At 42.7% G+C, this 27,790-nt stretch overlaps 1 protein-coding gene across 3 annotated transcripts; it reads right to left on the bottom strand.

Moving 5' to 3' along the window:
* Window positions 1-216: 216 nt before the first annotated feature.
* SLFN5 (schlafen family member 5) lies at window positions 217-27,031 on the bottom strand. Of its 3 annotated transcripts, none has more exons than XM_050762326.1 (5): window positions 26,924-27,031; window positions 11,016-12,067; window positions 9,443-9,568; window positions 5,347-6,067; window positions 217-5,172 (listed from the first exon to the last, which is right to left on the bottom strand). In XM_050762326.1, exons 2-5 carry the CDS (start codon window positions 12,025-12,027, stop codon window positions 4,362-4,364), a joined length of 2,670 nt encoding a protein of 889 aa, XP_050618283.1. In that variant the 5' UTR covers window positions 12,028-12,067; window positions 26,924-27,031; the 3' UTR covers window positions 217-4,361. The 3 variants fall into 3 exon arrangements, with proteins under 3 accessions (XP_050618283.1, XP_050618284.1, XP_050618285.1); XM_050762327.1 differs by having other exon boundaries at window positions 11,016-12,064; window positions 26,924-27,004; XM_050762328.1 differs by having other exon boundaries at window positions 26,833-26,925.
* Window positions 27,032-27,790: the final 759 nt, after the last annotated feature.

Below are 27,790 nucleotides of genomic sequence, written 5' to 3'. Positions count from 1 at the left end.
AGGTCTTTACACAAAGGTGCAAAGTCAATAAAATTAATTCTAGCAATACTGAGAGAGAAAAGGAAGCAATAAATCACTCATAAACTTATCAACTAGAAATCAAGATTAATAATATTCCAGAAAGCTTTAAAAATATATCAGAGAAAATATAGGAACAGCTAGATAGAATTATGTTAAATCGAATAATGTGAGCATACTATTTTACATACTATTTTGAAATTATTTTTACATTTATTTCACTTGAATGAAAGAAAAAGCAACTAATAAAATTGAAGGAAGAGTTGAACTACAGAATATTTTTTATTTAACTCAAGAACTTTTAGTTATAGGAAGATTTATCTAATATTAAAATGACTAAATTGCAAAAAGCATAAAATGTTTGGAGCCATTTTAAAAGTTGTTTTGAAATACACATTAGCACTCAAACTTCCCCACTCTCTAACTTTTGTTAATTGCTATAATGGATATCTGTTGTTTTGATGTATCCAACATCCTTTCATCCTACTGATATTCTTTGGGGGAACATCTTTCCACTTTACATCATGTTTTGTGGAAATTTTTCAACCAAGGAACTTGCCCTTTGCGGGCTAAGAGTTGAGTACAGTATGCAAACTAGATAATGCAACTCTCTCACTGTAATTTAACCTTCTTAAATCAAGTAAAGAAAATGACTGTGGCCGAGTCACCCCTGCCACGTAGGTCCTTGTAACTTCCCAGGCACCTCTCCCCTCTAAGGCCTATTTGGTCAGCTTGTCCTTTTATTCTATCAGGTCCTCCCTAATGATTCCAATAAATTATTTTTGTTTGTTTTTTTAAATGATCCAAACCCTGGTTTTATGGATTGAAACAGAAGAATCTATCTGATATGTTTGCAACATTCTTTTCTGTAATTATAATTCCTACACATCTTAATTATATACATGTGAATGGATTTAAACTTAACTTTGGCCCAACTGCAATAATCTTTTATTTTCACATATTGCTTGCTTATCTAGATTTCCTTACTAAGTAACTTTTCTTCAAGAATGATTCATGGGTCCTATATTTCTAGAACTATTTTATGTTCAAAAATACACATGTGTTGCCTTTGTACTAGAATAATATTTTGACTAGGTTTAATATTTTTAGGTCAAAATTTATTTCCCTAAGAACTATACACATGTTGCTTCACTGCCTTCTTAGATGCTTCTGGTCAAGATAGAGGAACAGGGACCATATTTATCCTCCCTCCTGAAACAATTGCAAAATCAGACAAAAATATATGAAACAACAGTTCTCAAGATATTGGAAATCAGTCAGTGAAGGATACTGATCCCTGATCCCTGTCCTAATGCAGCATGTGGGAAACAGATGAGGTCACCTCTGTAACTGCCCCAGCTTACTGTCTGTAGAGAGTTTCTAGGCTGTAGTTCAGAGAGTGAGAACTTGGGTACAGTGGGACAGGCTTTCAACTCTTGTGTTATTGAGTTTATGAACTTCTCAAGTTCTTCTATGGCATGAGACATCAATGGGGAGGTTTTGTTTGTTTTTTCAGACAGGGTTTTACTTTGTAGCCCAGGCTGGATTACAATGGTGCGATCTTGGCTCACTGTAACCTCTGCTTCCTTGGTTCAAGCAATTCTCTTGCCTCAGTCTTCCGAGTAGCTGGTATTACAGGGCTGCACCACCACACCCAGCTAGTTTTTGCCTTTTTAGTAGAGACAGGATTTCACCATGTTGGCCAGGCTGGTCTTGAACTCCTGACCTCAAGTTATCCACCTGCCTTGGCCTCCCAAAGTGCTGAGATTACAGGCGTGATCCACTGCGCCCGACCTGTGGTGAGTTGTCTTTTGTACCCTGAGTTATAATCCTTTCAGGATGGGTTCTTCATCTGGCTCATGCCATGTTTCTTTGCTACATTTTTCCCCATTGTCTTTCTGCCTAATGATCAGACCACTTATCTTTCTAATCCTTAATCAGGGCAGCTGGATAGAGTCTTTCTTTTTACCTTAAGATGGTATAGAAGGGCTCTCTTTGGCAACTTTCTTAGATGAAGTAGACTTGTTTGGCTTCTTCTCCAGTGTGTAGCTGGAGGCCTGGGTGGTGTCTTCCATCTACTTTTCTGTAGTCTGATCTGATCTGGTGTGAGATGAGGGCCTCGGTGTTAACCTGGTTTCTACTCTTTATTGTTGCCTAGGAAATTCCATTAAATCCACTGAATTCCATGAAGGAGGCAAAGCATCCAGGAATAAGACACAGCTCCCTTCACTGAATTCATGTGAAATTCTGGAAAACCCCTCCTGTATCCACGAAGACTGCTTGGGGACAATCAGGAGTTTTTGTGCTCAAGGGTCTCCCTGACGTTTCCCTGAGCTGCCTGCTCAATACCTCCGCCACCACCCTTCAAATTGCCATATTAACAAGAATTCTGGTTTTCTTTTCTTTATGTGACATCTATTCATGACTACACTGGGCAGGTGAGATAGTAGCTATGCCTTTGTATAAAACTTTTAAATCCTATTTTTTATTTTATTTATTTATTTTTTAGAGACAGGGTCTTGTTCTGTCACCCAGACTGGAGTGCACTGGTATGATCACAGCTCACTGTAACCTCAGACTCCTGGGCTCAAATAATCCTTCCTCAGCCTTCTGAGTAGCTAGGACTCCAGGTGCACACTACCATTCCCAGCTAATTTTATTTATTTATTTATTTATTTATTTATTTGTTTGTTTTTGTAGAGACAGAGTCTTGCTATGTTGCTCAAGCTGGTCTTGAACTCCTGGGCTCAAACAGTCTTCCCACTTCAGCCTCCTAAAGTCCTGGGATTACAAGCATGAACCACTATGCCTAACCTATTCCAGTTTTTAAATTTTCATACATATCTATTAGATGTTTATAGTGTAAGGCTGAACTCCATTCTTTGCTTCTCTGTTGCTGGTAAATTTTTGGCTATATTTTTACTAATTTTGCACATTCGTTCACATATTGGTAAAGGAACAGTCTGTGATCTGGATTTATTCAGATCTTTATTCAGAATTACCAACTGTTTTATTAGTCATTTTATCCTAAATATGTCTCTACTTACTAGTGATTTGCAGTATATTCCAAGTTAGTTGTAAAAACATTTCACAATAGACTAATTTCATGCTTTCCTGTGAAACTGTCTTAAATTTAAAAAGTAAAGTTTTTAATATTGTAAGTAGCTGCCAGAAATAAACCAATGCTAGCTTCAAGTTCATACTTCTTACAATGAGAATTTTAAATTTCTTTACTCTTGGGAAATAGCAGGGCCTTGCTGTTTTTAATAGTGAATCAACGCTTTGAATTTTTTAGTTTCTGTCTCTCAGAAAAGAGGGATTTGTTTGGCTTTAAATATTGAGGGAGTTTCTAGAGACCCATGGGAAATGAGAAATACGCACTTTTGTAGCAATGACTTTTGAAAGACTAGCTAAAATCCTGAAGACTCAGCAGAAGAAAGATGTTAAACTGACTTTGTCGTTTTGTTGATTATTAAATTAAATGGAAACACAAAATGCAACCTTTGAGTCCAATACATTCATCCCCCTAGGCCCTCTGTCATCTTCAAATCGATCAGTGAAACACAGCGTGTCTCCCTGGGGGACTGTGGCAGTCTTACCTTCATGTAGTAACCTAAGACGCTCCATAAGAATAAAAAATTAGAGCTAAGGAACAGATTTCAAATAACCAAAAGGCACACAAAAAGCATTTTAAAATATAGTGATCAAAAACACTAACGCCGTTAAAAGAAAAAGCAGAAAATGATAAAGTAATATAATGTGGTCTTGCAAAAAACAGCCTGTGATCTTACATTTCAAAACATGTCTCTCTTGTTCCTGGCACATACAAGGCCAGATGCGCTACCCGCTCCATCCTTCACATTCTCCCTGCACATCCCATTCAAACTTTTCCGCACACGGCCATGTTAAAAAGTAATGAAAAGATCTGAGTCTGCCTGGCACACTCAGAGATTCTCATGACAAGTTCTTCCCTCACTGAGCACTTCCCTGACCACCCTAAATAATCACCCCCTCCCTCCATCTACCTACACACATGTGCGCGCGCACATGCACACATACACACACACACACACACACACACACACACCCCTCTGAGTCTCACGGTCCTCTAATTACTGATATCCCTTATTACTATGGGAAATTCCTTGTCTATCTATGTACTTGTCAGCGGTATGTCTCTGCCCTAAAGGAGAAATCTTACATCGATTCGTCCTCAATCCCCAGCACCTAGAAAAGTATGTGACTTAGTAAGTGAGTGTGTGCCTACATGTTTGGATCAAATGGTTTCACAGTTAATTAGAGATGAGAATCACTTAATTGTTTCTTAGGCTTGGGTTTTCCTGTTACACAGAAGCCTTCAGAATATACAGATGTCTTTTTGCCCTAGAAGCCAAACAGAGCAGAAGATTGTAGACCCCAGCTTGTTGGGTTACTCCTGGATTGATTCCAAATACGATATTTCTTTCCAGGCCAGAAAATCGACAGACACTGTCCAACACAATGTGATTGGTCAGAACATCCAATGCGTCACCGACCTGTAGTAACAAATCACATTCCTCATCGAGCTGAGACATTTTTCTCTTCCTCATTGCTGTTAGAAGCCTGTCTTTATATTTTTCCACTTCACTTGCTTTGGTGAAAAGCACAGCAATATCCCTCGGAGAATAACCATTCTGCAAGAGGAAACGGCATTTATCCGCTACATAGACCAGTATCTCCTCCAAGTTCAAGTCTTCAATAATCTCTAAGTTGCCTGGGACACCTTGAGCCCATTTAGGTTCATAGAGCATCACCAGGGACCCAGGGGGGAGGTTAGGTGGAAGATTTTGTCTGGCTTCCTGCATTATTTGTTGTAGGTAATTGGCTATTGGATCTGCACTGCGGACCACTCTGGTGATCTCTTCTCTTGGATACTGGTCTGAGAGAGGTGGGAGGCCACTGCAACTCAAGTGATTGGTCTGAAAGTAGTCCAGAAAGATCCAGAGAACTCCTGGGCCATCCCTTGCTGTCTGAGTGATGAACTTTGCTTTCCCATACCAGTCCCCATCTTCAGTGCGGAAATTCTGAGCGTCATCAATGACAATGTGCTGGACACGTTCAAAGTTGTTTTTCATGAAGGTTTTCCGGGTCACTGGCTGGCAGATGTTTTTTTTGCTGAAATAGTAAGAAACACAGTCAAGTTTTTCCCCAATGAAACAAACAAAGCCAATTCTACTCTTAAACCCCTCTGGGCATGGTAAATACAATATGAATTTTAGCAAGTAAACTGAAAGCCACACCAGCCACAGTCACTCAAGAAAAGAAAGTGAACACAGACAGGCAGCATACCTCACCAACTTCTTCAGGGGGTAATTTTCACAGATGTAGAGAATGTCAGTCGGTTCACAGTGAAACACATTCTTGATCTTCTCCATGATCTTAAGAGCCAAGATGGTCTTCCCTGATCCAGGTAAGCCATGAACAAACAACTCTTTGGTCTTGCGAAGGTTCTTTGAAAGCAACTCATACTGTTTATTTGTCAGTAGGTTCAAAACCTCAGAGCCCAGCTCTTCACTTAAGAAGGATTTGAACCCAAGCAAGACTATCACGAGGGACTGTAACAGGGCTTCCATGTGCTGGGGGGTCATGAAGTTATAGGATTCAGGGTAAATTTGTAAATATGAACCGCAAACGCTCTGTGCTTTTCTATCAGAATTCAGCACACAGACCAAGGGGGTAATGCATAACCTCCCAGTGTAGCCGCCTTTGTTTACCAGCTTCTGCTTCAAAGAATAAGCAACTACCGTAGAATAGCCCTTGCACCCTGCATCCCACTTGCTGAAGATGGTGTAGAGAATAGGGGTGTTGTTCTGGGAAATTAGAAGAGCATCACAGATGACTCCCTGCTTCTCTTGCAGACCTAAGTCCACAGCCCAGCTTTGAGAAAAAATCAATATTCCTTGAGAGAAAGGGCGCATTTCTGTATTTATTAAGTCTCTGAGTCCTTTATGTTGTGAGAAGAGTTCCTTGTAGAGGCTTTCTGGAGTATACACCACTCTGTCTGAAAATACTAGACAGGGAAAGAATGGGAAGAAATTAGAAAAGCCTCAGACAAGCTAGTAATCATCATTATACGTAGAAGGTTCAATCAACACTGGCACTCTACCATGTATCTACAATAGCTTATACATTAGTAATAAAAAGATAAACAATTCTCGTTTTGATGGAGCACTAATTAGCTGGTATAAACAGACAATAATAATTATGGTACAAAGTGGTCAATACAACCAGAGGGAAGGACAGAAAGTATTATGTGAATAGCAAGGAAAGGTACAATTTAGGAAAGAAGAAAATATGAAAGTATGAAGAAGCAAACACCTGAGCTGATTCTTTTTTCTCTTTTTTCTTTTCCTTTTTTTTTTTTTTTTTTTTGAGATGGAGTCTTACTCTGTCACACAGGCCAGAGTACAGTGGCATGATCTCAGCTCACTGCAACCTCTGTCTTCTGAGTTCAAGTGATTCTTCTGCCTCAGCCTCTGGAGTAGCTGGGACCAACGGTGTGCACCACCACGCCCAGCTAATTTTTCTATTTTTTGTAGAGATGGGGTTTCACCATGTTGGCCAGGCTAGTCTCAAACTCCTGGGCTCAGGTGATCTGCCCGCCTGGGCCTCCCAAAGTGCTGGGATTACAGGCGTGAGCCACCACACCCAGCCCTGAGCTGATTATTAAAGGATGACTTTGAGTTTGTGAGTTGAAGAGGAGAATAGAGAGATGGTCAAAAGAGGGCACATGAGTAACACTCAGGAACAAGAAACAGCAAGGAAGCTGGGCACGGTGGCTCATGCCTGTGATCCCAGCACTCTGGGAGGCTGAGGCAGTTGGATCACTTAAGCCCAGGAGTTCAAGACCAGCCTGGCCAACATGGTGAAACCCCATCTCTACAAAAAATACAAAAATTAGCCAGGCATGGTGGTGCGTGCCTGTAATCCCACCTTCTCGGGGGGCTGAGGCACAAGAATCGCTTGAACCCAGGAGGCGGAGGTTGCGGTGAGCTGAGGTCACACCACTGCACTCCAGCCTGCGCAACAGAGTGAGACCCTGTCTTAAAAAAAAAAAAAAAAAAAAAAAAAAAAGCAAGGTCCATTCAGGTCACTCACTCCAAGCAGTTTGTGTTGCTGACATCCAAAGTGTGAAGCAAAGAGGTGGAAACGAGGATGGGGAGGAAGGCATTAGAGTGCCATCTTAACACCTGGCAAGATTACGTACTGTATGGTTTCATTTACAGATGCCAGAGGTTAGGGATTTGGGGAGTGTTTGACTAAAAAGGGATAGCATGGAGACTCTTTTTTGGCGGTGGGGAGGGACGCGGTCTTGCTCTGTCACCTAAACTGGGGTACAATGGTATGATCATGGCTCACTGCAGCCTCTACTTCCTGAGCTCAGGTGATTCTCCCACCTCAGTTTTCCAGGTAGCTGGGACTACAAGTGCACGCCACCATATCCAGCGAATTTTCGTATTTCTTTGTAGAGACAGAGTTTCACCATGTTGCCTAGGTTGCTCTTAAACTCCTGGGCTCAAGTGATCCTCCCACCTCGGTCTCCTAAAGTGCCGGGATTACAGGTGTGAGCCACCTCACCCGGCCATCTCCCTTTTTCTTTCTGGTAGGATAAAATGATTCTAAGCTTCTTCCAGAAGAGAAATGCCATGATAATATCATGTTGGTGAAAGTGTATTTGGATATATGTTTTGGATTACAATCTGGCGATATCCATCTAAATTTACAAGCAATTATACTATTTGGAATATTTTTCTTTTCTTTTCTTTTCTTTTTTGAGATGGAGTCTCGCTCTGTCACCCAGGCTGGAGTGCAGTGGCACAATCTCGGCTCACTGCAACCTCCGCCTACTGGGTTCAAGAGATTCTCTTTCTTCAACCTCCTGAGGAGCTGGGACCACTGGCGCATACCACCACGCCCAGCTAATTTTTTGTATTTTTAGTACAGAAGGGGTTTCACTCTGTTAGCCAGGATGGTCTTGATCTCCTGACCTTGTGATCCACCTGCCTCGGCCTCCCAAAGTGCTGGGATTACAGGCCTGAGCCACTGTGCCCGGCCACCACTTGGAATTTATCCTTAAAGAACACCTCAGGTATATTATGGTAAAATGTATACTGTAGCAATGTTTAAAAATGAAGAAATTAAACATCATATAAAAGTCCATCAAAAAAATGACTGGGCTGGGTGCTGTGGCTCATACCTGTAATCCCAGCACTTTGGGAGGCTGAGGTGGGTATATTACCTGACGTCGGAAGTTTAAGACCAGCCTGGCCAATATGGTGAAACCCCGTCTCTACTAAAAATGAAAAAAAAAAAAAAATAGCTGGGTGTGGTGGCATGCACCTCTAATTCCAGCTACCTGGGAGGCTGAGGCAGAAGAACCGCTTGAACCCGGGAGGTGGAGATTGCAGTGAGCCAAGGTTTCACCATTGCACTCCAGCCTGGGCAACAAGAATGAAACTTTATCTCAAAAAAAAAAAAAAAAAAAAAAAAAAAAAGACTGGTGGCTGGGCATAGTGGCTCATGCCTGTATTCCCAGCACTTTGGGAAGCTCAGGTGGAAGGATTGCTTGAGTCCAGGAATTTGAAACCAACCTGGGCAACACAGGGAGACTCCATCTCTACAAAAGTTAAAAAATTAGCCGGGCATAGTGGAGTGCCGCTACTTTGTAGAGATGGGGTCTTGCTATGTTGCCCAGGCTGGTCTCAAACTCCTGGACTTAAGCAATTCCACACCTCACCCAAGTGCTGGGATTATAGGTATGAACCACTGTGCCCAGTCTTTTCACTTTCTTTAAGGTATATTTTGAGGAACAGCTCTTAATTTTAATGTAGTAACATTTATCAATCTTTTTGTTTAAGTTTGATCCTTTTGTGTCTGGTTTAGGAAATCCTTTCCTACCCCAATGATATAATTACTCATATATATTTTCTACTGACAGTTTTTTTTTTTTTTTTTTTTGAGACGGAGTCTTGCTTTGTCGCCCAGGCTGGAGTGCAGTGGCCGGATCTCAGCTCACTGCAAGCTCCGCCTCCCGGGTTTACGCCATTCTCCTGCCTCAGCCTCCCGAGTAGCTGGGACTACAGGCGCCCACCACCACGCCCGGCTAGTTTTTTGTATTTTTAGTAGAGACGGGGTTTCACCATATTAGCCAGGATGGTCTCGATCTCCTGACCTCGTGATCCGCCCGTCTCGGCCTCCCAAAGTGCTGGGATTACAGGCTTGAGCCACCGCGCCCGGCCTCTACTGACAGTTTTAAAGGTTTGGCTTTCATATTTAAGTCCTTAAACCTCTGGAATTGATTCCGTATATAATATAAAGTAGGAGTCAATTTTTTATATGAATGAACAATCAACATATTCCAAAGCAACCAGAGATGGCCAATTACCTGGAAAGTAGCGTTTCTGCTGCTCTTTCAGACGTTCCAAATTCTTATGAATGCACACGGTCTTGCTGCGGGGTGTGGCAGATGACAAACTCAACGCAAGGACCATCTCAGGACACCTGGAAAGATCTTAGGAAACAAGAACCAAGGATTCAATATGCAAAAAGGCAGACCCCAACTTACAGCTGAACTGTGCTGCAAAGTCTTTCACCTAGTCTTACAACTCAAGCCACGGCCCACAGATACTTGCCTTTACATCTCGGGTCAGCTCAGGAAAGCCTACTGAGGTTTTTGAAGGAAAAAACCTAGCATGAAGCAACACTTTTTAATTTTATTATGTCAAAACGAAACTATATTTCTATTATTTATTTATTTATATTTTGAGACAGTCTCACTCTGTTGCCCAGGCTGGAGTGCAGTGGCATGGTCTCAGCTCTCTGCAACCTCCGTCTCTCAGGTTCAAGCGATCCTCCTGAGTAGCTGGGATTACAAGCGTGCATCACCACATCCAGCTAATTTTTTGTATTTTTGATAGAGACGGAGTTTCACCATGTTGGCCAGGCTGGTCTCGAACTCCTGACCGCAGGTGATCTGCCTCCCTTGGACTCCCAAAGTGCTGGGATTATAGGCATGAGCCACCATACCCAGCCTGTTTTTATATTTTCAGAATGCTATTTTTAAAAGAAAAATGATGAGAAGATGCAAAGGCCAATGGATATAAATATCCAAGCAGATTCTGAAGTGGACTTTGTTTTTTCTGGACTTTTGAAGAAGTTACTATTGGTTTTCTCTTGTCTAATTTTATCTCAGGCTTTCCTTTTCCAGAGTAGATGCGTGTCACCAACCATCCTCTGGCTTATCACGTACTGGCTCCCCAAAGGAAAAAATGGGAAAACAGAGCAAAAGCCATGATTTGGTCATGTTTTGGTCCAAAAAAGGGAAGTGGGCAGTGAGAAAGGGCGAATATTTAAGAAGGGAAAGTCAGGTATAACTCCCAATGGAATCCCTCCTCCCATGTAAATGACGAGTTGATGGGTGCTGACGAGGTGATGGGTGCAGCACACCAACATGGCACAAGTATACATATGTAACAAACCTGCACGTTATGCACATGTACCCTAGAACTTAAAGTATAATTAAAAAAAAAAAAGAAGGGAAAGTCAGAGGAAAGTGGCAGTAAATTAAAGGGGACACATCTGTACATGTGAAAAAAAGAAATTTCCTGACTAATTAAATGCAAGCTCATAATAGAAAAATAAGAGAAGAGGCTTGAATATGTACATAAGAAAGGATGTGAAAATTGAAATAACTAGGTCAAACAGCCCCCTGCACCAGCCTTTAATGGGGCTACTAGCCAGGGCATCTATTGAATGAAGACTAATTAAGATGGCAGAAAAAAGGAAGGGCAATAATCCATGAACTGCATCTACAGGGATTAATAAGTCAGACAATTGCAACTCAGAGAGTAAATCTCTTTCCCCAGATTCCAAGGAATACCATGTCTCGCTTTCCTCCCTAATCTGCCCTGCCTTGCTGCCAGCAAACATTACAACCATTTTGGATATTGCTCCCTAACCTGGGTCGGCTTCCATCATCCAAGCAGTCCATTCTCTTGTGGGCAATTGTCTCACACGGTTGTCCTTCACCTGCCAGGAACTAGGCGCTTTGGCAAACACCGCACAGCAGAATTGCTCCACCTTGATTGCACAGACATATCCACGAAGGGCCCCCTTATCATGCACTTCAAGGAAGTTAAGGACATACTGTATCTCAGGCCTTTGTGTGCAGAAATGATGGACAGGTAGCTTCTTAATACAGCCATCAATAGAAGCCCTCAAGCTCGTAAGGTCTATTTTCTCTTTTTCACATCCGATCACTTGACAAGTCCCATCGTGCACACCAAAAAATACATATCCTCCTTCGGTATTTGCAAACGCAGAAACACACTTCGGAAGTCTGTCTTTAACACAGTGCGACACGTCTGTTGAGAACATTACAAATTCAACATGTTTGGACTCAGGAAAGTTGAGTTTTTCCAGATACTGAAGCCGCTTTCTATCAAATAAAGCAGCAGCTAAGGCCTTTGTGTTACCTTCATATTGTACACTACTCTGAGCTGCCTGTGGACTTAATGAATTGGAAACATTAATATTCGTAAGAGTCTGAGTCCTCCGTTTGAGGAATGCCAGGGCTTCCTGAGAATCCATGACATCAGTGGATGTTCTCTGTCTGTGGTACAAATTGGAGCATAAGGTAGCAAGTGGCACACCAGCCTCTGTGTTCCATGATTTCACAAAAATCAAAAAGTGGTTTTCCTGCTGCATCTCATCTAAATGGCTTCTGAAAATTGGAGGCACATCCAATCCTACTCCATGACTTTCATAATTGTAGCCTTTGTTCTCAATCTCAGCCTTGATTATGCCCCCACCAGAATTCAGCAGAGCACATACTGCTTGCAGGATGATTTCATTCTGTTTCTCCCGCAGGCGAGGGTCCATCTCCTGCCTCCGCTGAGTCCCAAGGATGACTTTTCCTGCATCTACAACACACTCCGGAAAGTTTGAATTCGAATCAATCCTAAGACTCATCTTCTCAGCACTTGGCCTATTCCTATTCTGAAATGTTCTCCTGAAAAACAGAAAGATAGAACCATTAGAAAAGGACAAGAATAGGAAAGGCAGGAAAATCAACAGATTAAGGCCATCCTGCTGAGGTTGGTCCATTCATTTATTCGTGATATGATTTGACTGTGTTCCCACCCAAATCTCATCTTGAATTGTAGCTTCCATAATTCCCATGTGTTGTAGAAGGAACCCAGTGGGAGATAATTGAGCCATGGTGGACAGTTCCCCCATTTTGTTCTCGTGGTAGTGAATAAGTCTCATGAGATATGATGGTTTCATAAAGGGTCTCCCCTTTCACTTGGCTTTCATTTCTTTCTTGCCTGCCTCCACGTAAGACGTGGCTTTCACCTTCCGTCGTGATTGTCAGGCCTCCCCAGCCATGTGGAACTGTGAGTTCATTAAAGCTCTTTTTCTTTATAAATTAGTCTCAGGTTCGTCTTTAACAGCAGTGTGAAAATGGATGAATGCAATTTCCACATAGCTGGAGGTCAGATTTATACATGAATTAAACTTGTAAGGCAAGTTGAGGAACTGAGTCTGCTGGAAGCACACCGCCCCCACAGAAATGACCAACAGGTTATCTTTATGCTGTGTATTTAGTAACTTTCTGCCAAGTTCTCAAAGTGGCAGAGTCTCACAGGTCAGCTGCAGAAAACAGAAAATTTTACATTGATATTTGTGGGCTGGAACTGGGAAGCAATGAGAAAGCTTTCGTGATCAGAAGTATCTCTGGGGTGTGCTAATATTTATTGTTTTTCTTGATGTTTTGTCTTTCTCCTCTCCCTGAGACTTTGGCAATTTTCAGATTATTTTATAGCCTAATATCAGGAGGGGATACATCTGATTGAGTTAGCAATCTGTCTTGTTGCTATGGAATAGATACATAGCAATGATGTTAGCTTCCCCTAATCCAAACGGTTTCCATCTTGTCAAAAAAAAAATCATATATATACATCCTAACTCGTTTCTGTGAGCAGGGGCATTTTCAGTGAGAAGGGGCATAGGCAAGACTGAGCCCAACATCTCAGCACCAGGATGCAGTTATTCAGCTTGCTCCAGAGTAATTCTACAAGACATCAAGCACTGCTGCCAAAAAAAAAAAAAAAAAAAAAAAAAAGTGTTTACTCCAGTGAGAGCAAAGGATCTGAGATCCAGTAGATAATAAATCATGAGTACACAATGTAAACATTGGCAAAAGAGCTCAAGTTTTTGTTGGGGTGTTACCAGGAAAAGCCACCTGCCCCAGCTGCCAAGAATTGCCACTGGAATGGCAGGTCCTTGGTGAAATTAACTGTATCCAAGACCTAGTCTTAGACATTTCAGGATCACAAAATTAATCTTTTTAGAACCCCAAAGTTCCCTTCTGAGGGAAGGTGATTTCGTACCCCAAACTCAAAATAGAAATAGCTGAGCCACAGTGATTACTTGATTACTGTTCAGTGGGAAATGTAACTATCGGGGAGCTCAGGCGTTTATTTCGAAGCTTCTCATTCCTTCCTGTAGATGCAGAGCAGTGGTCCCCAGGATCAGTTTCATGGAAGACAATTTTTTCACGGACGGGGGTTGGGGGTTGGTGAGGGGATGGTTTCAGGATGGCACTGTTCTACCTCAGATCATCAGGCATTAGATTCTCATAAGGAGCACGCAGCCTAGATCCCTCACATGCACAGTTCATAATAGGGTTCATGCTCCTATGAGAACCTAATGCCACCGCTGATATGACAGGAGGCAAAGCTCAGGCGATAATGCTCACTCACACTCACCTCCTGCTGTTCAGCCCGGTTCCTAACAGGACACAGACAGGTACTGGTCCACCGCCGGGGGGTTCGGGACCCCTGGTGTAAAGTATGTGAAGCCAGATTTCAGAAGGTTGCTTGATAAGCATGAAATCAGATCAAAAGAGGCTTTTTATGACCTGATTGACCTCAGTATCCACAATTTCATGCAGCTGTGCCACAAGGCAATCACTAAAAGGAAGGTGGCATCTTGTAATAGTAAATCGCTTGGGCTGTGGAATGAGGAAAACCTGAGTTCAAACTCCCAGTATTTGCCAGCTTTATGTCTTTGGGAAAATTGTTTTAACCTATTTTCATATACTCTGAAACAGGTTTAAAGGAACCAACCTGGTAGTGTTTTGTGAGATTAAAACAGAAAAAAAAAAGCAGATATCCTGGAGAGATGAACAAGAATTTTCAAAGCATTGCTGTTCAAAATAGCAAAAAATTGGAAATAAATGTTGATAAGGTCATTCTCAGTATGGAAAATGACATTCACTTTCACTAAAACAGGCCCTATTTTGTTTTGTTTTTTTGAGACGGAGTCTAGCTCTTGTTGTCTGGGTTGGAGTGCAGTGGTGTGATCTCAGCTCACTGCAAACTCCGCTTCCTGGGTTCAAGCGATTCTCCTGCCTCAGCCTCCCGAGGATCTGGGACTACAGGTGCCTGCCACCATGCTCGGCTAATTTTTGTATTTTTAGCAGAGATGGGTTTCACCATGTTTGCCAGGCCAGTCTTGAACTCCTAACCTCCAGTGATCTGCCTGCCTTGGCCTCCCAAAGTGCTGGGATTACAGGCGTGAGCCACTGTGCCTGGCCTATATGCACTATTTTGAAAGAACTCTAAGAATACGATGTCGTAAAAAATACACAAACCACAGAACACATCTATTATGATTCCATTTATATGAAGTTCAAAAACAGGTAAAACTAAATAGTATATTATTTAGGGAGACATATATAGGTAGTAATATCATAAAGAAAAGTAAGGAAATAATAGACATGACATCCAAAATAGTGGCTACCTCTGGTTGGGGAGGAAGAGGATAGAATTAAGGGAGACAGAAATAGGGGAGAAATATACAGGAAGCTTCTTAGCTTCTAGAAATGTATTTCTTAATTGGGGTGAATACGTGTGTGTTCATTTTAATATTATTTTTAACTATGCAATAAACTTATATTCTCTGTTGTACGTGTGGTATACTTTACAATAAAATTATCCCAAAATGAAATAAGTTTTCATTTTTTCCCCAGCCATTGTTATACAAGTACAAGCTTTCTGCTCAGGCAGACAATGGTCCCCTGCAGGACTCCATCCATTGTTCCATGTATGCCTTTTCATCTCTAGTTAAAGCCCTAGGGCGCTACCTCCTAACTCTGACAGACACACAGATTAGATCAGATTCTGCTAAAATACCCATGCCTACGCACACGTGCGCAGACATACACACACACACACACACACACACACGCCATAGAAGTCGTTTTCTAAAAGCAGATTCAGTGTTTTCTACATTGTTTTTATTCCAACTTACATATTTCCCAGCAGTAAATGTAATATGTGCTCCATGTCCAAAAAAACAAAAAAAACCTAAAGGCAGAACTGAAGAAAAAGAACACTTATAAATTCACCATTTAAAGATATAGCATTTCTAATGCATTTCCTTCAGCACTTTTCTCTAAATATTTTTGTGTTGTTGGTTTGCAGAGCGATTAACAATAAGATTTGTCTTTTTTTTTTAACATAATCCTTTTTCTAATTAGAAGAATAACAGGAGATTCCAACGTAAGAATCCCAAGAAAGACGTCTGTCCCTCCTTCACCCCCATAGACTATTGAAAACAACAGTGAGTGTTTTAAAATCCAGAAATTTATTTATCTATTTATTTTTATTTTTTTGAGACAGAGCCTCGCTCTATTGCCCAGGCTGGAGTGCAGTGGCGCGATCTCGGCTCACTGCAGCCTCTGCCTCCTGGGTTCAAGTGATTCTCCTTCCTCAGCCTTCCGAGTAGCTGGGACTACAGGCGCAAGCCACCATGCCCAGCTAATTTTTGTATTTTTAGTAGAGACAGGGTTTTGCCATGTTAGCCAGGCTGTCTCGAACTCCTAATTTCAGGTGATCCACCCGCTTCAGCCTCCCAAATAGCTGGGATTACAGGCATGAGCCACCACGCCCGGCCGAAATTCAGAACTTTAAACCTCGATATATGTGCAGAAGGAATGCCAAGTGCAGTGAAAACCTGAGCAGGGAAGTTGATGACACCAAAATAGAATGCCTGCAGTGACGGATGCTGGGCATTGCCAGCAAAATTTGAAGTTCTCTGAAGTAGGAAGAAAACCAGTGACTCATGCATGATTACAGAACCCTCTGTCATAAGAGTTGGCACCGTGAACTGAGATTTCAGATTTCACACTATCTGGACAGTGTCCTTGCCCTGCCCCCTGCATTTCTTCCCTCAAAAAACTGGATGCAGGAAACAAGAGACTCAACAAGGAAAAGACGTTTAAAAATTCCCTGGCTGTTTGTGAAGGGAGGTCCAGGAACGACAGCTGTACAGCAGGCCTATAGATCACCAGGAAAACTACACAACAGAGCAGTAGGCTTCGGTGGACAGCGCCTAAGACCATGCAATTGACAGATCGCTTAATCAGTTAGTAAACTGAAAGGGTGGAGAGTAGGGGATGAATTGGTCATAGGCACTTAGGAAGATAGGCAAATACAAAAGCAGTATAGTAAATAAAAGATAACCATAAAGCATTATTTGGCACCATTGTAAATAAAGTCCTAGTCATGATAATATAAGCCCTGAATATTGTTCTGATAAAAAATGATGATATAAGATACAGTTGTATTGGCAGGATGTGGAGAAGGAAGGCATAGGATAAGACGTGTTGGCCAGGTGCAGTGGCTCATGCTTGTAATCCCAGCACTTTGGGAAGACAAAATGGGTGGATCACCTGAGGTTAGGAGTTCGAGACCAGCGTGGCCAACATGGTGACATCCCATCTCTATTAAAAACACAAAAATTAGCCAGGTATGGTGGCACACGGCTGTAGTACCAGCTACTCAAGAGGCTGAGGCATGAGAATCACTTGAGCCCAGGAGCTGGAGACTGCAGTGAGCTGAGATCATGCCACTGCACTCCAGCCTGGGTTACAGAGTGAGACTCCATCTAAAAAAAAAAAAAAAAAAAAAAAAAAGTGTTAGCTATACTCAGGCCAGGCACAGTGGCTCACACCTGTAATTCCCCCATTTTGGGAGGCCAAGGTGGGAGGATTGCTAGAGGCCAGGACCCTGGGCAACATAATGAGATAATGGGTCCCCATCTCTTCAAAAACCAAAATACCAAGCATGGTGATATGCACCTGTAGTCCTACCTACTTGGGAAGCTGAGGTGGGAGGATCTCCTGAGCCCAGTGGATTGAGGCTGCAGTGAGCCAAGATCATACCACTGCACTCCAGCCTAGGTGATAGAGTGAGACCCTGTCTCCAAAGATTAGAGAGAGAGAGAGAGAGAAAGGGAGACAGAGAGAGGGAAATATACAGTCATCTTACAGAAACAAACAATATCTTCTGTGGTCTGAATGTTTGTAACTCCCTAAAGTTCATTGTTCAAATCCTAACCCCGAAGGAGATGGTATTAGGAGGTGGGGCCATTGGAAGCTGATTAGGTCACGAGGATGTACCCTCATAAGTGAGATTAGTGCCCTTGTGAAAGAGGTCCAAGGGAGCATATATGCCCCCCTACCATTCGAGGACCCAGTGAGAAGGCACCATCTATGAGGGCCCTCTCCAGATACTGAATCTCTCAGCACCTTGGACTTCCCAGCCACCAGAACTGTGGGCAGTAAATTTTTGTAGTTTATAAGCCGCCCAGTCCGTGGTATTTTGTTACAGCAGCCCAAATGGACTAAGACAATATCTAAAATAAGAGAGGGTAGGAGGGAGAACGGAGAAAATAAGCATGCTGTTCAGAAATACAGAAACAAATGCCAGAAGAAAAAGCCAGAGACACAAGAGGCTCCTGGCAAGCAGGAGAAGTGGGAGAGGGCAAGGCCATTCCTTACTGTGTCTAAGGAACTGTGATTTTCCAAACTACATTCATGAGACTTCCACTTCCAGTCAGAGTAGAGTACTAGGGACTAGGCTACTCTCCTGTCTGAAACAACTAAAATATTTTTGAAGAAAATTTGATGAACACTAGAAAAAAATCAAGATCTAAGATGTTCCACAAACCTTAAGCACAAGAAATGTGAAAACAAAACAAAACAAAACAAAAAACATACTGAGGAACATCATAATTAAGTTGTTCAAAACCAGTGATACAGAAAAAAATCTTCAAAGCATCCAGAGGAAAAAGGCACACTATATAGAGAAACAAAAAGTGACATTAGAATTTTTCTAGTATTATGTTGTTGACAGGTGACACACAACCTGAAAATAGCCTCAGCTGTCCTTTTTGGTTTTTGGTTTTTTAGAGACAGGGTTTCACTCTGTCACCCAGGCTGGAGTGCAGTCATGGCTCACTGCAGCCTTGAACTCCTAGGCTCAAGCTATCCTCCTGCCTTAGCCTCCCAAGTAGCTAGGACTACAGGAATGTGCCACAATGCACAGCTAATTTTTAAAATTTTTTATACAGACAGGGTCTTACAATGTTGCCTAGGCTGGTCTCAAACTCATGACCTCAAGCAAACCTCCTGTCTCAGCCTCTTAAAGTGCTGGGATTACAGGTATAAGCCACCATGCCCCACGGCTCAGCTGTCTTTTTAGTTTTCCCACGGATGTTGATTTAAGACAGTGACCAATTTGTCTATATCATAATGAGTAATTTCATGTAGAAATTTAGCTAATATCCATTTTAAATAATTTGGTGCCAGCAAGTGGCCATTTTGAGAGCACCAAAGATTATCAGAGTAAAGATTCAACCAGATTTTTTCATGGGCGGATCACCTGAGGGCAGGAGTTTGAGACCAGCCTGGCCAACATGGTGAAACCCTGTTTCTACTAAAAATAAATTACAAAATTAGCAGGGTGTGGTGGTGTGTGCCTATAATCCCAGCCACTCGGGAGGCTGAGGCAGGAGAATCACTTGAACCTGGGAGGTGGAGGTTGCAGTGAGCCGAGATCATGCCACTGCACTTCAGCGTGGGTGACAGAGTGAGACTCTGTCTCAAACAAACAAACAAACAAACAAACAATGGAATGTCTGTGTTGCATGAGAAACCATGAGGTCAGGCGAGGAGCGAGCCTAGAGTTAGTTTGGCAGAAGCATCATCAAGTTTTCCAGTGACAGCTAATGACCTAAAACAAGAGAAATAAGCCTTTTAAACAGGTCAAGAGTGAGGCTACAGTAAATAACGGGGTTTTAATGGTTTCCATGAAGTTAAAGGCCCAAGGGCGTGTCCAGATCGCTCTTGCACAAATAGAAAAAAATGGCTGTCTACAGTTGGGGTGCTTTGGGAAGGAGGCTGTTGAAGAACTGATTTCAGGTTCCAGGAGGTCTTTATGTTTGGACTTTCAAAGGAGAGAATCCCTCACTGAAGACAGTCAATCCGTAAAGAGGTGCTCCAATTTCAGAAAACTTTGGCACCTATTGTCTTCAATATCCAGTTAAACCTAGAAATCCTCCATCTGTCATTTTGTGAGGGATTTACAATAACTTTGGATAATCTTTAGTCTATCAGGAGAGAATATTTATCCCTTCTTAGACAGGTTTACCTCAAATAATGAATTGTGTTTTGGCAAAATTGTAACTTAGCCTTAAAAATTTTATGTCCCTTTTCTACTAAGGGTGAGAGCAAATAAATGGAATCCTTTTAACAGGCTTCCTTGTTCTCTGAACAAAGTAGATCATTTTTATATTGTATCAGAAGTGAATCACAAGGGAAAACTTATATCTTTTAACTCTTGATTGAGCATTTGGACAAAAACAGGGGCTTCGATGAATCTCTGGAGCATGACTGTCCAGTTATACCATTGTCCTTCCCAAGGCAAAGGCAGGAAAGTATTGACTGTCTTTGTCTAAAGGTGCACTGAAAAAGGCAGAGAAAATTTCTACTACAGTAAAGCAAGTGACTTCAGGTAATATTGATGACAGATGGTGTGTGAGTTAGGCACTACTAGGAAAAAAGAAATGACAATTTTGTTGACGGTTCTGAAGTCTTAAATCAGTATCTCCATCTACTTGGTTTCTTTGCTGGCAGGACAGGAGTGTTACTAGGGGATATAAGAGGACCTTTGCATATAAGGCCTTCAACTGTAAGTTCGAGTCCTTCCTTTGCTTCTCACTTCAATGGATATTGGGGAAGTTTGAGTAATCGTTTGACAGGATCTGTCTGAATTTAGTAAGTTCTGCTTATTATTTTGCTGCTCCAATTATTCGTCCTATGTGAGTGGAATTTTTAGCCCCTTACACTGTCAGGTTTGGTGTCAAGATATTTATTTGGAGTAGGCATCAAATATAATAGAGAAAGCAAAGGTGTATTCAGAGCAGGTGCAACTTGATTATGAATAGAGAAGTCTCTGAAACATCAGCACATATTACAGTTCCATTTGCAAATTAAGTCTCTATTAAATTTGGCATGGTATCAAAGAGCAGGAAGGAATGTTTTTCAGTCAAGGACTAAGGGCTACAGTTGAGGGCTGGGAGATGGAATAAATATGTGGCTTATATGTGGGTTATTTGAAATACCTACCACCTGTGTGGTATGTTTACTCAGAGGAAGAGATTGAGCAAAAGGGACAGGGTTTAACTTAGAAAGAGTAGCACCATGTTTGCCAGAAATCCAGAAATTGATGAGTTTGACCACCTGTATTTACAGTTAAATCATCTTGAGTGTTTAGGGAAAGGCAGACTATTGGGTAGTTTCTCCTTCTTCTGAGCACCCTCGTTGATCTGAACTGATGGATTTTTATTTGTCTTGATTCTGTTTACAATATCTGTAAGTGTCCTTGTCAATAGGTGTTGATTGGGAAGTGAACCACAAGTTTATTTCGAGTCCTGTCTCATTTTAGTTCTAAAGCTCTTTCAAAATGTTCTGCCAGGTGTTACAATTCAGAAAAAGGGGTTGTTTTCCATTCTAATTTCTGTTTTAGAATTAAGTCTCCAATTTCATAATTAACTCCACTGACAAAATGAGATGAAAGGGCTGCTTTTTACCACCTTCTTTAACTGATGTGTTGGAAGGTATTTCCTAGTCTATCCTGAAAAAGTCCGATGGCTTTATTTTTTTGTTTGCATGGTCCGATGGATTTTTATTATAAATGTTTGGGGTATGGCTTTTAGGAGACTTTGCCTTACTTTTTGGATCCTTTTGCTTAAACCCTCAGATTTACTGGAAAGAGGGATACTGTGGGTCCCTTTCTGAGTCTGTCCAATTAGCTTTTGCCCTCCAGGATTTAACACCTTAGCTTCTGACCAACATGTGTACACGTTGATAGAGGTTAGGTAACCCTACGTCATATGTACCTAGAAGAATTCTAAATTCTTTTATGAATTTTTGCTGGTCTTGTCTGGGTTTAGGGAAACAAACTTTAAGTATGATTCTTAATTCAGCTCGGATCCAAGGTTTAAATTCTACAGATGCCTGCATACCTGGCTTAAAGAGAGGGATGGATATTCAGAAGCAACTGGAATTTTGGAGTTTTACGAGAGTTATTGGGCAAAGGGAGGGGGTCTGAAAAAGGGGAAGAGAAGTGAGCAGTTGACTGAAGTACAGGAGAGAGATTATTGAAAGTAATGGCAAAAATCGCAATTACTCTTGCACCAACCTAATAGAAGGACAAGGGGGAAGAGAGAGAGCTGGATACAGGGAGGCAACTGGAAGACAAGAAAAAGAAGTATTTACTAGGGAAATTAGTCTAGTTCGTTGTTGCTTAAGTTTGTCAAATTTCCCATTGGCTTTGGGCAAAGAATCTTTCAATGAAGAAATTTTGATCAGAATTTCATTTGGAGGCCTCTGCCTACCAACAAAAAAACTGCAGCCCCATTGATCCTGAGAAATCTTACTCCTGCTTTTCTAAAGTGCATGTCAAATGAACAATTTTGTTCAAGTCAAATGTTCCCCAAAGTAGCCAGTAAAGGACCAAATCATCCTTGGAGTCATGCCATTAGGAAGGTAGGAAAGTAGGTGCATGAGTTAGTATTGTACAAAGAAGAAACAGTTTCTCCTAGGTGAGGAGGGTATGCAGACTTAGAAGACCCCATGAGAGCTGTTGGCCATCAGTAGGAGTATAATTCTTGTGCATTTTGCATCTCAGGTCCCCAACCTTACAGTTGGCCACCTCCTAACACAGACCAGACAATCTTTGCCCCCGAGTAGGCAGAAAACCAGAGAGAGCACTTCCTGTGGACCAAAGTGAAGCTCTTAGGACAAAAACGCAAGACGGAAGGAGAACCTGAGCTGGTTTTATTGGTGACTCCACAATAAAATTTGTTCACATGGACGTGGGTTCAGGGAGAACCACAAACTCGCTGGACTGTGAAGCGAGCTTGAACAGGCTTATAGGACCTATGCCTGTGTCCGACCCTGCCATTCTCCTTCTTCAGACAAACCATTTTTAAACAGCACAACACAAACACACACAAAAGAGAGCCAAAAAAAGGTGAAAGAGAATGGCCTGATTCCACCTAGGGCGCCAAATAAATGGACACCAATAACAAAACCCAGGTATCAAACGAGAATAAGTAGCTGAGGAACTCAACACAAAGAGACATTCAGAGCCAGTGCTGACTTATCACATCAGTGCAAACTCAACAAGCCACTCACTGCAAGGTGCAAGATGCCTCCGTAGCAGCCATCCTGTTTGAAAATGGGAGTCCACACAGTGGGCAGTGCAGATGGTACCTTGGTGGAACCTCCAAAGAAACTAAAGACATTAATGAAGTCTGCCTGGATGAGAACAAGCAGAGGCTGTTTATTCAGAGCTCACTATAACGAGGGAGTCAGTCGCCATCATCACTCACATTCGTCAGAGCCTCAAAGACAGGCCGGGGAAAGAAAGACTGATACTGACAAAAAGGGAATGCTCAGGTATGGTATGATTCAAGGGTGTTGTCATAGGGAAGCTGGAAGCAGGCTAATCAGAAATGAACATCCTGTATGATTAGTTTGGGGAACATATTTGGCTTTCTCTGACTGGTCCTGAGTTGGAATCTGGAGCAAAAATTAAGGAAGCTGTCAGTTATTGACCAGGTCCTGACCACTACCAGTCAACTGCTGCAGAAGCTGTGGTTTGGCTTCCCAGGCTGGTTACTGCAGCAGTTGTGGGTCAGAGTTCTATTTTTGTATATGTCCTGGCCAGAGTTTATATAAAATTTCTAGAGAAAAATATAAGAGAAAATATTTTTGCCTTGGGTTAGGCAAACAATTCTTAAAGATGATGTTAGATGAACAAAAGAATTTTTTTTTTTTGAGATGGAGTCTCCCTCTGCTGCCCAGGCTGGAGTACAGTGGCGCTATTTCGGTCACTGGAATCTCCGCCTCTTGGGTTCAAGCAATTCTCCTGCCCCAGACTCTCGAGTAGCTGGGATTATAGGTGCCCGCCGCCACCCCACCTGGGTAAATTTTGTAATTTTAGTAGAGATGGCATTTCACCATGTTGACCGGGCTGGTCTCAAACTCCTGACCTCAAGTGATCTCCCTGCCTCAGCCTCCCAGTGCTGGGTTTATAGGCATGAGCCACTGCACCCGCCCTAGATGCACAATAAATTTTTTCTAAATGATATATTGGACTTTAAGAACTTCTCTTTCTGAAAGACACTATTAAGAGAATGAAAATATAAGCCCCAGCCCATCAGAGGAGGGGGAAATAGAAGGAGCGAGAGCATCAGGATGGTGCTAATGGATGCTGGGCTTAATATCTAGGCGATGGGATGATCTGTGCAGCAAACCACCATGGCAACACATTTACCTATGTAACAAACCTGCATGTCCGGCACAAGTACCCCTGAACTTAAAATAAAAGTTTAAGAAAAAAAAGAAAATATAAGCCCCTGACTGGAAGAAGATATTTGCAAATTACATAACTGATAAAGAACTTGGACATAGATTACATACAGAACACTCAAAAAGTAATGATTAAAAAACCCGAATTTAAAAATGAATAAAAGACTTGAATAGACAATTTACCAAAGAAGATATATGGATACAAATAAGCACATTGAATTACGCTCAACATCATTAGTCATTAGGGAAATGCCTATTAAAACTTCAGTTTTACACATCTATTCATCTATTAGAATGGCTAAAATGACAAACCATACTAGTTGTTGGTGAAGATGTGAAGGAATGGGCATCCTCATAAACTCCTGGTAGGGATCTAAAGGGGTATGACCATTTTGGAAAATAATTTGGCAGTTTCTTAAGAAGTTCTGCATATGCTTGCCATTTGACCCAGCCATTCCACACTAAAGTGTTTACCTAAGAGGAAAAAAAATAGGCATATGTCCATACAAAGACTTGTACATGAATGTTCATAACATTTTTATTTGTGAAAGCTATAAACTGGAAACAATCCAAATACCCATCAGCAGATGAATGAAGAAGCCAATAATCATTATCCATATAATTGAAGACCACTCAACCATAACAAAAAGGAAAGAACTATTGGTACCCACGACGACATAGATGAATCTGAAAACAATGATGCTGAGTGACAGAAGCCAGACATAAAAGAGTGTATATCATATGATTCAATTTGCCATGACAATAATACTGGAAATGATTTCTATTTTCTAATAGTATAGAGTAGTCCTCCCTTGTCTTTGGTTTGGCTTTCCATGCTTTAGTTACCACAATAAGCTCTTGTCCAAAAATATTAAATTAAAAATTCCAGAAATAAATGATTCATAAGTTTCAAGTTTCATTCGGAGTAGCCTAATGAAATTTCATGCCATCCACTGCCTCTCACCCTGGGACATGAATCGTTTCTTTGTCTGGTGTACTCACCCTGTATATGCTACTAGCCCTTAGTCACTTGGTAGCCTTCTTACTTATCAGATCGACTCTAATATTGCTTATATTCAAGTAACCCTTATTTTATTTAATGGCCTCAAATCTCCAGAGTAGTGATGCTGGCAATTCAGACATGCCAAAGAAAAGCCTTTCTTTAAGCGAAACAGTGAAAGTATAGGAAAAAAACATAGTAGATACACAGTTTGGTGCTACCCATGGTTTCAGGCATCTGGTTTCAGGCATCAACGTAGGGTCTTGGGACATATCCCGTGGTTAAAGTGGGACTGCTGTAAACACCTGTGAATTTTTACAATCAGGCCAGGAGTCAACCACAGCATTTTCCTCTTCTTCCTCTTACATGGAAATAATAAAACTGCTTATTTTCTTAAACAAAAGAGTTTAAGTCTCGTGACATTTTTATGGTGGGGGGAGTTCAAGCAATTCTCCTGCTTCTGGCTCCGAGTAGCTGGAATTACAGGCATGTGCCATCACACCCAGTTAATTTTGTTATTTTTTGCAGAGATGGGGTTTCACCTGTTGGCCAGGCTGGTCTCGAACTCCTGACCTCAAGTGAACTGCCCACCTCACGCGATACGCCCACCTTGGCCTCCCAAAGTGCCGGGATTACAGGCATAAGCCACTGTGCCCCGCCTCTCGTGACATTTAAAGGAAAGTTTCTGACACAGGATGTTATCACACTGAATTGCTTGCCTGTTATCCTGCCACAGGGACTCTCACTTCCCATCAGACAAACAGATTAGGAATCGGTTTCTTTTTCCCCTACAAAGGCAGGCACTGACTCCGCCCCCTTCTCACAGGGCAAGACCAGACAAACTCAAGCCACTGCTCTCACGTCCTAGAGGCTTGGCTCTAAACCACCGCCCTCCCACCCGCTATTGGTAGGGGAGGGGGTGAAACTATTGAAAAGTTTCCCCCATCCTCCCTCAAGCATCCCCTCCTGCCTGCATTAGTGCCAAAGGATCCCCTTCTGGTACAACCGAGACCCTCGAGATTTCAGCACCCCAACATTTTTAGTGACAAAACCATGAAAATTCTGATGAGGCCCTTGCTTGTTTGCACGTTAGCTACCCGCTTTTTGCCCAATATTCCTTTTTCTAGCAATATAATTATAAACTTTCGATGCACCGTTTCTTTGTCAAGCAGGAGGATATTGCCTCAGAGTCATAAAAAATTTTGCAGAAGGAATGAATGCCTTTAAGGGCATTGCGACCAGCTGCTGACGCCCGGAAGTCCAGTGGTTCAAGGTGTAATCTGAGACTAAGAAATAGACTTTTCCCCTAGGTTCCCTGAAAGTCCCCCTCCCTTCCTTCCTAGTCGCATAAAAACTCCCCGCTACTTATTTTTGTTAGGGTGGATTCGAGAGTCTTGCCCTCTTGCCTTCTCGCTTTGGCCAAATGGAATAAATCTTCCTCTGTCTCCAAGCACCTGTGTGCCAGTGTTTGGCATCAACAGCACATCTGGTTCCTGAGCCTGAGCCTGAATTTGGGCTTCTACAACTCTGGCTCCCGGGACACATGCAAGAGGGAAACGGAATCACACCTTAGTCTCAGCCACTGCGGACAGAACCCACAGGGGCTCTAGTTAGTCACTGTATGGGGGATACAGGGCTTCGTGGGCTGCCCTAGTAGCCTGCCCCCGTTGTTACAGTTTCAAGACTGACGTTCCAAGCCAGGGGCTTATAGGCAAGGCTCTGGAACAAAGCCTCTTGTAATAGACTGGACATTGGCCCTATTTGTCCCCAGGCCACACCCATTTATCTTCATCCTCGGGAGGATGTCCTTCGTGCTCCTGAACCATGGGGAAATGTTGCCAGGCTTGGTTTGGCAAGATTTAGGCTGTGCTAGGTCGGCGTCTCTCCCTCCTCCCCAGCTCGCCCCGCGTTCCGAGCCTCCCCAGCTCCCGAGTCCTCCGCCGCTAGCTGTCGTTGGAGGTGCTCCTGAGTCAACAAACTAAATCTCACCAGCGGGAAAGACGCTCTTCCGGCAGCGCCCAGACCCGGGGAGCTGCAGTCGCCGCACCTTGCCTTCACCACAGCCCCATAGGAGAACCCGCGCAGACTGGAGGAAGTTTGGGGAAGGCCTGGGCAAAGAAGCGCGGGGGATTCGTTACCCGCCGGGGTTCTCCTCTGCAGCGCGTCTCCCTCCAGGAGCAGGAAATGGAGCCTCCCAAGTCCAGAGCAGAGAAGATGAGCCCGCGGGGTCCCCGGCTTTTATCAGCTGAGCTACGTTACACCTCCCGGGGCGGGGCATCGTGCAGGAGACAGACAGAGGGACAGCCCAATCGCATCGTTACGTAGAGCGGGAAGCCCACTCCTGAAAAGACAACAGCCTTGGTAAACTTTGGGTGAACTGGGGAGAACTGAGGAGGGGAAGCGCTTTGTTGCTTCTCTGTGTTTTCTATTTTATTTTATTTTATTTTTAGATTTTCAGTTCTTATTTCACCCAGGGAAGCAGACCTGGGTATCCACCCCCACCTCCTCCAGAACCTCCTGGGCCCCCCTCGGAGTCTTCCTGGGACGCCACAGGCTTGGAGAGCTCTCCGCAGGTTTCTCCGCCAGCGCCTCCAAATCTTTCGATTTCTATTCGAATTACACAGTCAGCTGCTCCAGCTCTGTGCTGGAAGGAGGGCAAGGGGTACGGCGATGGGGCACTGGAAGGAAGGGAAAGCAGAAAATTAAGCCTCTGTTTTCGCCTCCCTCCTTCCCCCACTAATTTCAGAATGTTGCTTCCTCCTCCTTACTTTTGCTGGCGCTAAGGGCTCGGACCAGCACCTGCCAGGCGTAGGTGTGGCCACCGGGGCGAAACCTGGCAGGCTCTGGAAAGAGCGTTTTGCTGACAGGAAAGAGAAACTGTTCCTTGTATTCATCACCTACCGCAGACTTCATCACGCCCGGGTCTTAGACGGGGCTGTCAGATTTCAGTGTGTTTCTCCTAATTGTAGTACCAATTTGTACTGGGCGCTGGCGAAGGGCCTGGC

This window comes from Macaca thibetana, chromosome 16, assembly GCF_024542745.1.
Source record: "Macaca thibetana thibetana isolate TM-01 chromosome 16, ASM2454274v1, whole genome shotgun sequence".
NCBI lineage: Eukaryota > Metazoa > Chordata > Mammalia > Primates > Cercopithecidae > Macaca > Macaca thibetana.
Note: the sequence above shows the minus strand (reverse complement) of the source record. Positions and strands in the feature narration are given on the sequence as shown.